This window comes from Heterodontus francisci, chromosome 29 (assembly GCF_036365525.1).
Source record: "Heterodontus francisci isolate sHetFra1 chromosome 29, sHetFra1.hap1, whole genome shotgun sequence".
NCBI classification, from domain to species: domain Eukaryota; kingdom Metazoa; phylum Chordata; class Chondrichthyes; order Heterodontiformes; family Heterodontidae; genus Heterodontus; species Heterodontus francisci.
The window spans coordinates 20,055,994-20,070,382 of record NC_090399.1 but is presented as its reverse complement, the minus strand read 5'-3'; the positions used below and the strand labels follow the sequence as shown (position 1 = coordinate 20,070,382).

General features: G+C 43.5%; 1 protein-coding gene across 1 annotated transcript; it reads right to left on the bottom strand.

Annotated features, from left to right (window-relative positions):
- Window positions 1–11,347: 11,347 nt before the first annotated feature.
- Window positions 11,348–14,389, bottom strand: LOC137345958 (probable G-protein coupled receptor 139). The gene is made up of 2 exons (XM_068009216.1): window positions 14,322–14,389; window positions 11,348–12,212 (listed from the first exon to the last, which is right to left on the bottom strand). The coding sequence occupies exons 1-2, from the start codon at window positions 14,387–14,389 to the stop codon at window positions 11,348–11,350; spliced, it is 933 nt and encodes a 310-aa protein (XP_067865317.1).

The following is a 14,389-nucleotide window of genomic DNA, read 5'->3' as shown; positions in this document are numbered from 1 at the left end:
CACGAGGGAACAGAGCTTTAAGTTGAGGGGTGATAGATATAGGACAGATGTCAGAGGTAGTTTCTTTCCTCAGAGAATAGTAGGGGCGTGGAACGCCCTGCCTGCAACAGTAGTAGACTCGCCAACTTTAAGGGCATTTAAGTGGTCATTGGATAGACATATGGATGAAAATGGAATAGTGTAGGTCAGATGGTTTCAAAGGTCGGTGCAACATCGAGGGCCAAAGGGCCTGTACTGCGCTGTAATGTTCTAATTCTAATTCTGTGTGTTACTCTGTGTGTGTACACACTCCAGCCAGTGTGTTATTCTGTGTGTGTGTGTGACACACTCCAGCCAGTGTATTACTCTGTGTGTGTGTGTGTGTGTGTGTGTGTGTGTGTGATACACTCCAGCCTGTGTGTTACTCAGTGTGTGTACACACTCCAGCCAGTGTATTACTCTGTGTGTGTGTGTGTGTGTGTGTGTGATACACTCCAGCCTGTGTGTTACTCTGTGTGTGTACACACTCCAGCCAGTGTGTTATTCTGTGTGTGTGTGACACACTCCAACCAGTGTGTTCCTCTGTGCCTGTGACACACTCCCGCCAGCGTGTTACTCTGTGTATGTGACACACTCCAGCCAGTGTGTTACTCTGTGCCTGTGACACACTCCAGCCAGCGTGTTACTCTGTGTTTGGAAGCTTTCAAACTCTCAGTTGCACCAAACCTTCCCATCAGCAATGGCTCAGCATCTCCATCTGCTGGTGTCCCAGTCTCACTGCAGTTACTATTCCGCCCCCCGTCCGCACCCGCCGCCCCGCCCCTCCCGCACCATCTCAAATCTGCTTGTCTGGGGGCGCGGCAAGTTCTGGAGCACAGGTCCTCAGTGCTATTGCCGTAATGTTGCCAGGGTCCATAGCCTTTGTTTGCGACAGGTGTAAAGATGGGTGAGGGTGGGTAAGATTTAAGGGGAAAAGCCGAGAAGTCTCTGAAAAAGACTGGCCTCGTTGATGAACCTCCCTGATTGCACTGAAGGATTATTTATACCAATGCCATGCATAATGCTTCCCTGAATGACAGCAGGCTCCACCATGAAAAGTATTCCGCACCACATGATCGCATGTATCTCCCATGCCCGCTGCTGAAACTTTGATTTCCACTTGTAATCGGGTGGCAACAGGCAAAAAGCGAGGGAGCGGAAGTGCCGCCCAAATCCAATTCTACCGTCAGAAAATCCGCAAGATGGATACATTCCCTGTGTGTGTGACCCACTCTAGCATGTGTGTTACTCTGTGTGTGTGTGTGAAACACTCCAGCCAGTGTGTTACTCTGTGTGTGTGTGTGTGAGACTGACTCCAGCCTGTGTGTTACTTTGCATTTGTGACTCATTCCAACTTGTGTTACTCTGCGTGTATGTGACATACTCCAGCCTGTGTGTTACTCGGTGCATGTGACATACTCCAGCCTGTGTGCTACTCTGTGTAAGTGACAAACTCCAGCCTGTGTGTTACTCTGTGTATGTGACATACTCCAACCTGTGTGCTACTCTGTGTATGTGACACACCCTAGCCTGTGTGTTACTCTGTGTATGTGACAAACTCCAGCCTGTGTGTTACTCTGTGTGTGAGAGAGAGACTGACTCCAGCCTGTATGTTACTTTGCATTTGTGACTCATTCCAACCTGCGTGTTACTCTGTGTGACACACTGCAGCCTGTGTGTTACTTTGTGTATGTGACACACTCCAGCCTGTGTGTTACTCTGTGTGTATGTGATACACTGCAGCCTGTGTGTTACTCTGTGCTGTGACACAATGCAGCCTGTGTGTTACTCTGTGTGAGTGACACACTGAAGCCTGTGTGCTACTCTGTGTGTGTGAGAGAGAGAGACTGACTCCAGCCTGTGGTGTTACTTTGCATTTGTGACTCATTCCAGCCTGTGTGTTACTCTGTGTGTATGTGATACACTGCAGCCTGTGTGTTACTCTGTGCTGTGACACAATGCAGCGTGTGTGTTACTCTGTGTGAGTGACACACTGAAGCCTGTGTGTTACTCTGTGTATGTGACACACTGCAGCCAGTGTGTTACTCTGTGTGAATGTGACACACTGCAGCCCGTGTTTTACTCTCTGTGAATGTGACACACTGCAGCCCGTGTGTTCCTCTCTGTGTGTATGTGAAACACAGCAGCCAGTGTGTTACTCAGTGTGAATGTGATACCTCCAGCTGTGTGTTAATCTGTGTGAATGTGACACACTGCAGCCTGTGTGTTACTCTGTGCACGTGACACACTGCAGCCTGTGTGTTACTCTGTGTGAATGTGACACACTGCAGCCTGTGTGTTACTCTCTGTGTGTGACACACTGCAGCCTGTGTGTTACTCTGTGTACATGACACACTGCATCCTGTGTGTTACTCTGTGTGTATTTGATACCTCCAGCCTGTGTGTTACTCAGTGTGAATGTGACACACTGCAGCCTGTGTGTTACTCTGTGTGTATGTGACACACTGCAGCCTGTGTGTTACTCTCTGTGTGTGACACACTGCAGCCTGTGTGTTACTCTGTGTACATGACACACTGCATCCTGTGTGTTACTCTGTGTGTATTTGATACCTCCAGCCTGTGTGTTACTCAGTGTGAATGTGACACACTGCAGCCTGTGTGTTACTCTGTGTGTATGTGACACACTTCAGCCTGTGTACCTACTCATCTCAATGTATCAAAGGGTTAATCTTGAGACAACATAAAGATTACTGCCCATCATGATGATGTAAGAGATTATGTGGGAGAGACCTGGGAACAGTTGCAGCGTTGTTATTGAAGGAGACACACAGGCTAGTGTGAAGTTTATATAGTTACAATGCAATAAAGATTAATGTTTAAACACTACAGTCTAAGAACCTCTCTGATGGTGGCAGCATGAAGAACCAAACATATAATATGGAGAACAGTGGAGGGATTCTACACCCAGAAGAAAAAGTTTGAAGTAACTAGCATCCTTCAGCCAGAAGAGAGAATTTAAAATAAGTATCTGAAAAGATAAAAAGAAACAACAGATCTTTGAAGGCTGAGAGAAGCTCCATGGAATGGAAGCATGGCTGCAAACAGGCAATTGGGTGAATCATTGTGCTGACGACTGAGAAATCCCGGTTTAAAAAAAGCCTTTGAAGAGTTTTAAAAATTATTTTTTCCAAAGGCTCAGTGTGAGATTGAAAGAAAAAAGCAATGGGGTCAACCCATCCCTCACGCAGGCTGAATGTAAGGGTGGAGAGTGGAGAGAACCCTGAAAAGTGCACGAACTGAATAAATTGTTCGGGAAAAGTCAGATACTGAAGAGAAAAAAAGGACAGGGAAACCCCGAATACAGCAGAATCTCCATTAATGCAGCCAAGCATGCAAAAATCATGAAAGCAGTCAAGCTTGAAGTATCTTGTGGTCTTAAAAAGAAAAGGGGAAAACCCTGAAACTGTCCACGGAACAGCTCTGTTAATTCCAATAGACAGCTGTGTCAGCTGTCAGTGGCGCAGTGGTTAGCACTGCAGCCTCACAGCTCCAGTGACCCGGGTTCGACTGAGTACTGCCTGTGCAGAGTTTGCAAGTTCTCCCTGTGTCTGCATGGGTTTCCGCCGGGTGTTCCAGTTTCCTCCCACCTCCAAAAGACTTGCAGGTTGATAGGTAAATTGGCCATTGTAAATTGCCCCCAGTGTAGGTAGGTGGTAGGAGAATGGTGGGGATGTGGTAGAAAACATGGTGGCAGTGTAGGGTTAGTATCAATGGGTGGTTGTTGATTGGCACAGACTCGGTGGGCCAAAGGGCCTGTTTCAGTGCTGTATCTCTGAATAAATAAAGATATAAGTGAGCTGCTGAAGCAAAGTGAAAACCCCTAGAAAGCCTATTTAAAACATCAGGAACTCTCTCAAGCACCTGCTACACTCCATCAAAGCAAGCTAGTGTGAGAAAAAGAGTTTCTTAAAGGGGAACACGCTAAAAAGTCTAGAAATTTTTAAAAATGGATCAAAAATTGGGAGTTCCAGAGAGTTTCAAAAGTCACAAGGGATCCAATCAGACTCAAAACTGGATACTATAGAGGAAAATATTTCTCAGATATAGAATTGTATTGAAATTGGACAGCAGGTCTGAAGCAGAGCAAAAGAATAGATAATTTTATTTAATTGGTGCTGTGGCTGATGATATAATAGCAGCGTATTGATAAAATCAACAAAATTTGAACACGTTGTGAAAGCTTTTGTTTCCGACTTCAATTAGTGCAGCAATAACAGACCAATCATACGAGGTGAGGAAAGACCCCGGTACAGGAATCCTCCTGTAACAGTTCAGTTCCTTCACCAGACGGCTGAACAAGAGGTACCAGGAAAACAGGTACACTAGGGGGCAGAGCAAAAGATGTCCTTAAACATTGTGGTGCAAAAACGTCCCACAGGCATGGACAGTGTCCCGCCAATAGAGCAGAATGCCTTTATTACAGAAAAATAGGGCATCTCAGTAAGATTATGCTGAAATAAAATAGTGACCACATCAACCTCTAAAGGAAAAGTAGTTAAGAATAGAGAGATAAATGAAGTTAAAGAAGCTCCTGTAGCAGACCAATCGAAATATTTTCTGGGTGAGATCAATGATCCGAAACGAGCATTTTGGTCAGCAGACACATTTCAAACTTGACACCGGAGCAAGCAACAGAAACTCAGTTGCATGGCCCAGGAGGTCTTGTACTTGAAGTAAAGGGGAAGTTACAAGCAACGCTTCAATATAATGGAAAGTAAATATTAGAAACACTGTATGTTCTAAGAAATCAGGAGTTCGCAGTCTTAAGTAGAAGAACTTCATATTATTGAGAAAGTTGAAGTAGATAAACGAGAATAATCCAGGAGCAAGGACAGAGGGAGAGCACCTTACCTGACCTGAGTTTTGCAGAGAGTCCAGATTTCGCTACAGAGCCCACACAATGCAATATTTTACAGCCCGCCGTGCTGCTCAAAGATTAGCAGAGAGAGAAACAGAAATGCAGTGAGTTTCACAGGAGTGCTACACGGACAGAGAACTGGGGAAGAAGCTGGGGAAGAAGCTGGGGAAGACAAGATCAAAGAGAACCTCTAATTTCGACCCAATTCTCAACTAGACCGTGGATTTGTGCTTCTTTGAAGGAAGAGACTAGCTAATTATAGTTGATTACTTCTCAGGATATATCGAAGTTAAGATGGACAACACAACAACAACTGAAGCAGTCATCAGAGTTTTACAAGAAGTTTCACAACACCTGGTATACCTGATCACATATTATCTGATAATGGACTGTAATTTGCAAACGATTACTTCACGCACTTTGCAGAATAATGTGGATTTGTTCACCTAATAAGCTCTCCTAAGTATCCACAAACAAATGGAGAAGCTGTGCGAGCAGTCAGAACCATTAAAATTATGTTGATGGTAAAAAAAGAGATTTCCAATTAGCACGACTGACATACAGAACTATTCCATTATTGTGCAGATTAGCGCCATCACAACTCTTAATGAAAACTTCAAAAGCAATTTCCAATTCTATGCAAGAAGTTACTTCCAGGATTGCAAGGCAAGGATTATCAGAAAATACTGGACATCGAAAAGTCATATTGAAACAAGCAGACCCATTATCATAACAGAAGGTTCCGCACCTGAAACCTACCAAAGTTGTCAGAAGGGCAAAAGGTATGGGTACGAAACCAAAAGAGAGACAGGGTAATTCTCCAGAAAGATGAGAATCAACAGTGATCTTCTCTACTATGGACTCAAGAAGATCCTATATGGAGAAATAGAAGGAATCTTATTCCTTTACATCAAAGACGTTAGTTACACAGTTAGACGACTCAGATGATGAACCGAAAAATCAAAAAGTGCCAAATGCTACAAAACTCAACGAAGACCGTCCAAGTCAAGAAACAAGGGATCAGAGAAAGATTATCAATCTTTCACATCTGAGGACCAACAAGATTAGGGAGAGTTGTGAAGCCTCCTGATAGGTTGAATCTATGAAGTCAGAGACTTGGGAGGAGATCGGATAGCGTGTAAATGAAAAAATGAATGTCAAAATATATCTTAGGCTAAAAAGGTGGGGAAAATGTAGTATAAGGGTATCAAAGTGTTAATCTTGAGAGAACGTAAAGATTACTGCCCACCAGGATGAGTTAAGAAATCATGTGGGAGAGACTCAAGAACAGTTACAGCAAGGCTTTTGAAGGAGACACACATGCTAGTGTGGAGTGTATATAGTTATTATGCAATAAAGATTAATGTTTAAAGACTGACCCCAGCCTATGTGTTACTCTGTTTGTGTTCCTGACCCTGCCTGTATGTTGCTTAGTGTGTTTGAAAATTCCAACCTGCGTGTCATGTTGTGTGACACACTCCAGCCTTTGTGTTACTCTGTGTGTTTGACACACTCCAGCCTATGTGTTACTCTGTGTGTGTGAGAGACTCACTCCGCCCCGTGTGTTACTCTGTGTGACACACTCCAACCTGTGTGTGTTACTCTCTGTGTGAGTGTGTGTGAGTGTGCCTGTGTGATGCTTGTAATTGAACCAAGTATTTGGATGACTTCTGTGAATTGATTCCTAACAGTTTTGATTGTCTATACTTATTCTGATTATTTCTATTTGGAATTGTGCTAATACACTTTCCCTTGTTTTGATTGAAATTTGCTTTCCTGCTTCATATATCTCTCTGTGTCTGTGCTACCTGAGTTTTTCCCTTCTGATGCACCTGACCTTTGAATTGTTCGGTTGTATGCACAGTCATCTTCCTGAGCATTTCAGACCACGCTGGTCTTCAGTAAAGCAAGACCTGAAAGATTTCCATTTATAAATCACCTTTCACCACCCCAGGACATCCAAAAGTGCATCACAGCCAATTCGACTCCTTTTTGAAATGCAGTCACTCTTGAAATGTAGACAATGCAGCATCCAGTTTACACACAGCAGCAAACTCCCACAAACAGCAATGAGATAATTGACTAGATCATCTGTTTTAGTGAAGTTGGGGAGAACACCCCCAGTCTTCTTCAACAACAACAAAAACAACTTGCATTTATATTGCACCTTTAATGTAATATAACATCACAAGGCACTTCACAAGAGCATTATAAGCAAACTTTGACCAAGTGACAAAAGATGATATTATAGCTGATGACCAAAGGCTTGGTCAGAGTGGTAGGTTTTTAATGAATTTCTTTAAGGAGGAGAGAGAAGTGGAGAGGTTGAGTGAGGGAATTCCAGAGCTTGGGGCTAGGCACCTGAAGTCACAGCCACCAATGTTGGAGCTCACGAGGCCAGAATCAGAGAAGCGTAGATGAAAGGCCTGCTCGGGTCTGAAAAAAAAAAACAACAGAACCACATCATACCCGAGCCCAACCTGGTCTGAGTCCTTCCATTTTTTCCCATGCCCAACCCGACCCGAGTCCGACCCAACCCGACCAACGGAATGTTCACTTTACCTACCTTCCAACTCCGAATCTGTTTTTCACTTTTTCAGTTGAAATACTTGCTGCAAGTTTATCCAGTGAGCAGCTGAGATGCAGAGACCAGGAAGGTCCTGAGAGATTAATTATTATAAAATATACAGTATTTATATAAAAAAATATAAAATGATCACTGTCAGGACTCCATTCTACCACACATACAGTACAGTACTGGAATAATAATTAATCACTCAGGACCTTCCTGGTCTCGGATCTCAGCTGCTCACTGGATAAACTTACAGCAAGTATTTCGACCTGTAAAGCAGGAGTCTAGTTAATGTATAATGATATTTTCTGAGCCTTCGGGCAATTGAGGTCTTTATTTTAAGCAATGCGGATACTGGTGCAGTGTGGCACAACCTGAATGGGCACAACTCCATGGGTTTCTGTTTACCTTGTGAGCAAACAATCACTGACTTCATGGCTCCAATCTTAATCCTTTTAAACAACCTTTCAAGTCCAATTAATACTGTGTGTGTCTGACTCAGACCCGACATAAGCCCGAAAAACGGGCCCAGAAGAGTGACCAGACACATGTCAGTTCCCATCGGGTTCAGGTCGGGCAGTGTAGATATCCCAGAGGGTTGTGGGGCTGTAGGAGATTACAGAGATAGGGAGGGGTGAGACCATGGTGGCATTTGAAAACAAGGATGGGAATTTTAAAATCAATTTATTACTAAACTGATAGCCAAAATGAGTCAGCAAACACAGGGGTGTTGGTGAACAGGACTTGGTGTGTGTTCAGACGTGGGGAGCAAGGTTTAGGATGCCCTCAAATTTATGAGGGAAGAATGTGGAAGACTGGTCGTAAGAACATTGGTATTGTCAAGTCTAGAGGTAACAAAGTCCTGGATGAGGGTTTCAGCAGCCGAAGAGCCGAGGAAGGGGTGAAGTCCTTAAAATAGTGACACAGCGTCTTTTCCGTCCACCTGAGAGGGCAGGCAGGGCCTTGGTTTAATGTCTCATCCACAAGATAGCACCTACGACAGTGCAGCACTCCCTCACTGGAGCGGCAGCCGAGATTGTGCGTTTAAGTCTCTGGTGACGTTCTGACGAGGAGGCAAGAATGCTACCACGCTGAAAAAGGACAGAATGGTTTCTTCTAGGGTTGGAACTGAGCGAGGGATGAGGGGAGTTGTGCGGTGGTGGTGGTGCAATTTTAAATTTGGATAATGCTGCAAAATGGGTGATCATGTCATATCTGAGTTATGTGAAGAAAAGAAAATTCAGTAAAAGCCACTGCTCGAGAGCAGGAACGAGGGCGAAACGAGAACAGTTGGTCAAGCCAAAAGCAAGTACAAACCCAAGGTCATGAGATGTGCTGCAAAATGAAGGAGGCCATTTATATTGGGTCAACGGCCTGAAACATACCTGCAGTTTCTCAATCACAAGGTCCAACTCTCTGTCAAATACAAGAACAATATGACACAGCTCCGAAATATTCTGAAAGAAGAAATATTTTTGAGGGATGGAATTTCCAATGGGTGGGAGAGGATGTGGTTGTGGGTGGGTTCTCCCCATCTCCTGCCATAACGTGGAGAGGGATAGGGAAATTATTTCTGCAGGAATCCCGCTGGTTATCCCATCCATATTGAGAATGAAGATTAGACCATCGTCTGTGGGATTTCCAAACGACAGAAAGTTAAAAAAAAAAACTGGAAACGCAGGTTCTGCAAGGGGAAAAGAAAAGACTTGTCGAGAGCGCTGGAAGGTTTCCCACCTGTCGTTTTTCAGTTAGTGACAGGGCCTCAGTGTGACAGTGGACTTGTTGCCAAGTCAACCGTGCCTCCTTTTGGTGAAAAGGATTTTCCTTCTGGGGGTCGGGAACCCGACGTCGGGAGAACGTTGGGGTGCCAACCCTGCACCGTGTTGAGGTAGCCACCAGATCCGTTTTATTCATTGCCTTTGTAAAAGATTCACTATTAATGAGAGAATAGAATGTCTTACATGATCAGCCTGATTGAGCTTGTAAGCATTGCCAAGAATTTTCACAGTTTTGCGTGGAGACACGCTGAGGTCAGCTGGAGCACAGCTTAAATGGAGACTGAAGAAACTTCCTCTACTTTGCTGCAACCCATTTCTTCAGTTGAAATCTCAGAAGAGCAATACATACTGCATCAATTTGATATTGTTTTACAAACTAACTATCAGTACCATGGCGTCTCCGAGTGGCACACATCCGCTCGCACCTCTCCCTTCACCCCGATCCCGTTCCAAATCCTCAACATCAAGTAAAGGCCACAAGTCAGGTGTGTGAGGGAATATAGACCAATCGACAGGATGGGTGCAGGAACTATATAACTCAAGAAGCTCGATCTCATACGGGACAGAGCAGTTCCCTTCATCAGTGCCCATGTCCCTGAGCTCAGTGTCCTTCCCTCTGCAGCTGACACACGATGGTTCCTGAAAATACAGTTTATCGGATGCACTGCAGCAAGCCATCAAGTTTAATTCGACAGGACCTTCCTCACCTGTAACCTCTCCCACCGAGAAGCACAAGGACAAAATGTCATTGGAACATCATCATTTGTAAGTCACATACCATTCTAGCTTAGACATATGTCACAATTTGTTCATGGTCGCTGTATCTGTATCCTGGGATTCCCTTCCTGGCATCATCGCTGCTGCACCATCAGAAGGAGAGCAGCAGGTAAAATTGAAGGCTGGCCATCACATCCTCAGGGCTGCAAGGAATTGGCCAGACATGAAGTCTTGCCAGCAGAAGAAAGCAAATCAATTACCACACGAAAAAATGAATTTCATAGAAATTGCAACACGAAAGCAGGTCGTTGGGGCAGATCAACCCATGTCTGTATTTGTCATCTACATAAGCAATAGTTTTAATCATATCTGGTCGCACTGCTCCAATATTACTTTATTCATTGGTCTTTAAACATCATATCAAACCCGTTAAAGTTGTCACAGTCTCTGCTTCAATCAATAACTCCAAAAATCCAAGTCACAGCTTCACAATTCTAGGTGTCACAAAGTTTCTTCTATTCTCTGTCCTAAATCTCTTTCATTTACTCTCAAGATCTATGTTCACTGCTGATAGACCCATCAATCGTTGCATCTATCTATTCTGCTCCAGGCTTTCATTACTGCAACCATCTCTATTAATTCAGCCTGAAATCTCTTCTCTTCTGATTGAGAACGAACTCATTTTTCATATTTGGATTTATTCATGTCCGACATCTTGCTAGTGAGTTTACTACGCTGTGTCCTCACTATTACATCCAAATTGGCCAACAGTGTTGAGTCCAAAAGAGCACAAAATACTGCGGGTTTGGTCTCACAAAAGTCTGGGAGAGATTCACCACTAAATCTCGATATATATATTCCATAACACCTGCCATCAAACACAATATCCCATTGTATTTCATGGTGATCTGACTCTTGAGGTGCTGTTTTAGATAGAATCCTGATTGATAAGGGAGTCAGCGTTACATCAGGTAGACAGGAAATTTGAGGCCATAACCAGATCTGCCATGATCTTATCAAATGGCGGAGAAGGCTTGAAGGAACGATTGGCCCACTCCTGCTCCAAATTCGGATGTCAGTGTGTTGAAAGATCTTTATTATTTGAACCTGTCAAGGCGCTCTGCTATGTCACATCATCCTCCAATTCGGCATTCAAAGTGCGTGGACATTAATAACCGGATAAACAAACGTAACCAGAGATTCTGAAGGGGATGACTCTGCCTCCTCAACTTGTTCAAATTCTTATTGGAATCTATAAATCAAGTGGACTCTTCCAAACTGTGGGATGTGTTGCCCTTAGAACTTTAAAAGACATTGTGCAAAGTTGCAAAGAAAATGCCAGGCAATTAATTGAAGTTTGATTTCACTTACTTTATTCAACAATTATTTAAATAATTTAACAATGAGATAATACGGATATTTCACCATATTTTTGATCTCCGCTCTGAATCTCCTCTGTGTCAGTGCATAAATACAAGTGTTTGTACAGGAGCTGGTGCACATCAACAGAAATGTGATTCTAATTGCCAAATAAAGTGAGTTTGAACCTTGGAAATCGAGTGTCTGTGTGACACCGACACAGATGTGTATTACGGTAATAGGGGCCGACAACACAATAAAAGTGCCCGAGATAGCAAAGAGTAGAATGATGGATGTTCTTCTGTTCTTCATCTCGGGATCACTGCCGGTTTTTCCATTGTTGTTGCTCTTCAGGGCTTTGCGAGCTCTACTGGCTAATAAAATGTGCCTGACGGTGAGAGAGTTCAACAGCAGCAGCAAAGGAATTGGAAGTAATGCATTTGAGAGATTGGTAATCCATTGGTGAATCTTCCATGCGGGTGAAGTAAAATATCCTGTGACGGTGCGGCAGCCCCACTGTATATTGTTGAGAGTATAATCGGGTTCATAGCGGAAAGGCATGGGAATATTGATCAAAATGTTGAGCACACACATGGTCGTTATAACCGTGGTGGCTGTCCTTTCGGTGCAATATCTTGATTTCAATTTCTGGCAACAAATTGCGACAAAACGGTCAAAGGTGAACGACAGTGTGAACCAGATAGAGAGCTGAATGCTAAACCCTTGCATGAAGACAGTAAAACGACACGCGGAAGTGTAGTTCAGCACTGAATCTGGAAAATGATACTTGATGATTTCGTTCACAATAACATTAAAGATAAGGACCATGAGGTCTCCCACGGCCATGGCCATCATATAACGAGTGATTCCTTTGGAAAGACCGCATTTCCTTTGGAAAAGAACCAAAACTGACAGCAGGTTCGCTGGGAGAAATGCAAAAACAGGAAATTTAACAAAACATTGAACAGAGATGTACACCGACAGCAAGTTGGAAATCTGGTGTTCAGCATCATAAGGCTGAGAGTTGTGGGGTGGAGGAACCGGGGGTAATTTTAACCATGTGTGACCGGGTCAAATAGCGGTATCTAATTGGCCATCCATTTTTTTTCCATGGAAGTCATTGGAAGAGAGTAACAGGCTGAATGAACAAGGGGCGGAGAATTCAATATTACCCATTGCACAATATAGCTAACAGTTAACCTGGATTGGAATAAATTGTCACGTGGCAGCTGCAGCAAACTTCCCCATCTTCTTGCCAGACATTTTTTCCCTGCGGTAACTTTATGATATTCTAATATGAAACCATTAATGGGAGCCATTTGGAAGTAACTTGCTGGGCCGGATGCTGACGGATTCTATGGGATGCTCGTTCCGCCCAATGTTGTTCACAGTGACTTCAATAGAGAAGAGAATCGGGCGACAGGTAAAATCAGAGTTGTATCCACTGCCATCAGTTTTTTACGGTTCGATTCAGTTAAAACATATAAACATTCCTTGCCTATTACTGATTAATGCTGTTTTATCTCCCTTTCTATGCAAATAGAAACATTGGGAACATTTTTAACTTTCATTGCCGTGCAAAGCAAAACAAAAGCAATTGATATCAAATGGGCCCCGTGTTTTACAGCCCTTCCATTTTTCTTGCGCATTGATGTTAATACAAAGTGAAAATTACCCCATACGTGAATAGTTCGAGATTTAATTCAACATTTAGCAGTATGACGATTGTATCCAGCTGAACCAGTACTGCATTTTTATTAAAATTAAATCAGTTATTTTTTAACGTCTCATAAAAAGATGATTTTAAGAATGAGGAAAGGCAATATAAAATAATGGATAAACAATTCTAAAGAAGGTTCAGGAGCAGAAGGTTCTGGCGGGGATGTGGGGGACGGGTGTATGAGCACAAATCGTTGAAGGTGACAGGGCAGGTTGAGAAATTGGTTAATAAGGAATACGGATCCTGGGCTTTATAGATCGTGGCAGAGAGTAGAAAAGCAAGGAAGTTAATGTCGGGCCATTATAAAACACTGGCTCGGCCTCAGCTGGAGTATTCTATACAATTCTGGGCACCACACTTTAGGAAGGACGTGAAAGCATTGAAGAGAGTGCAGAAAATATTTACAAAATGGTCTGGGGATGAGGGACTTCATTTACTGCTCTGTTGGGACTATTCTGCTCAAAGAAGAGATAATTGAGAGGAGATTTGAGAGGTGCAATATTGAGAGGTATTCAAAATCATGAGGGGACTGGATAGAATAGATAGAGAGAAACTGTTCCCATTGGCGGGAGGGTCGAATTTCAGAGGACACCGATTTAAGGCGTTTGGTGAAAGAATCAAAGGGGAGGAAAAGTTATCTTCCGCAGTGAATGGTTCGGATCTGGAATCCACTGCCTGAGAGTGTGGTGAAGGCAGATTGAATTGTGGCTTTCAAAAGGGAATTGAATATTTATCTGAAGAGAAAAATGCTGGGCTGGGGGGAAAGACAGGGGAATGGAATGAGCTGTGCTGCACTCGCTGAGAACTGGCATGGACACGACGTGATGAATGGTTTCCTTCTGTGCAGTAACAATTCTATAATTCGACAATATCGCATCACTTCATCAATATTGCACCGAAATGGCAGCTTACAGTCTGAACTCAACTCACTGAAATGGGAGGGAAACGCAAGATTATCCGACTCAAAGCAGAGATTGCGACCGACAGAGCCACAGCTCAGTACAAATGACACAGGGTCCATTTTCACTTTGTAATGCGGAGGGATTGACTGCCTGCCCAGTGATATAGAACAGGACTGAGCCATTAACATAAACATCAAAGGGAACGAAAATCGGACGAACTCATCAATGGTCGAGCGATCGATTGTTCGACTTTAACACCTGGCTAATGCAAATTACCGCCACAAAGGCAACAACGACAATAACAAAAACACACAGGGAAAATAATAATGCAGTTTAGCAATGGTGCACTAAATCTTTCAGGATAGTTTGGAATTACTTACCAGGAATGCCAATAACTGCGAGAATCGGATACAACATTTCTATCGGAAGTGCCTGTCGTCCCAT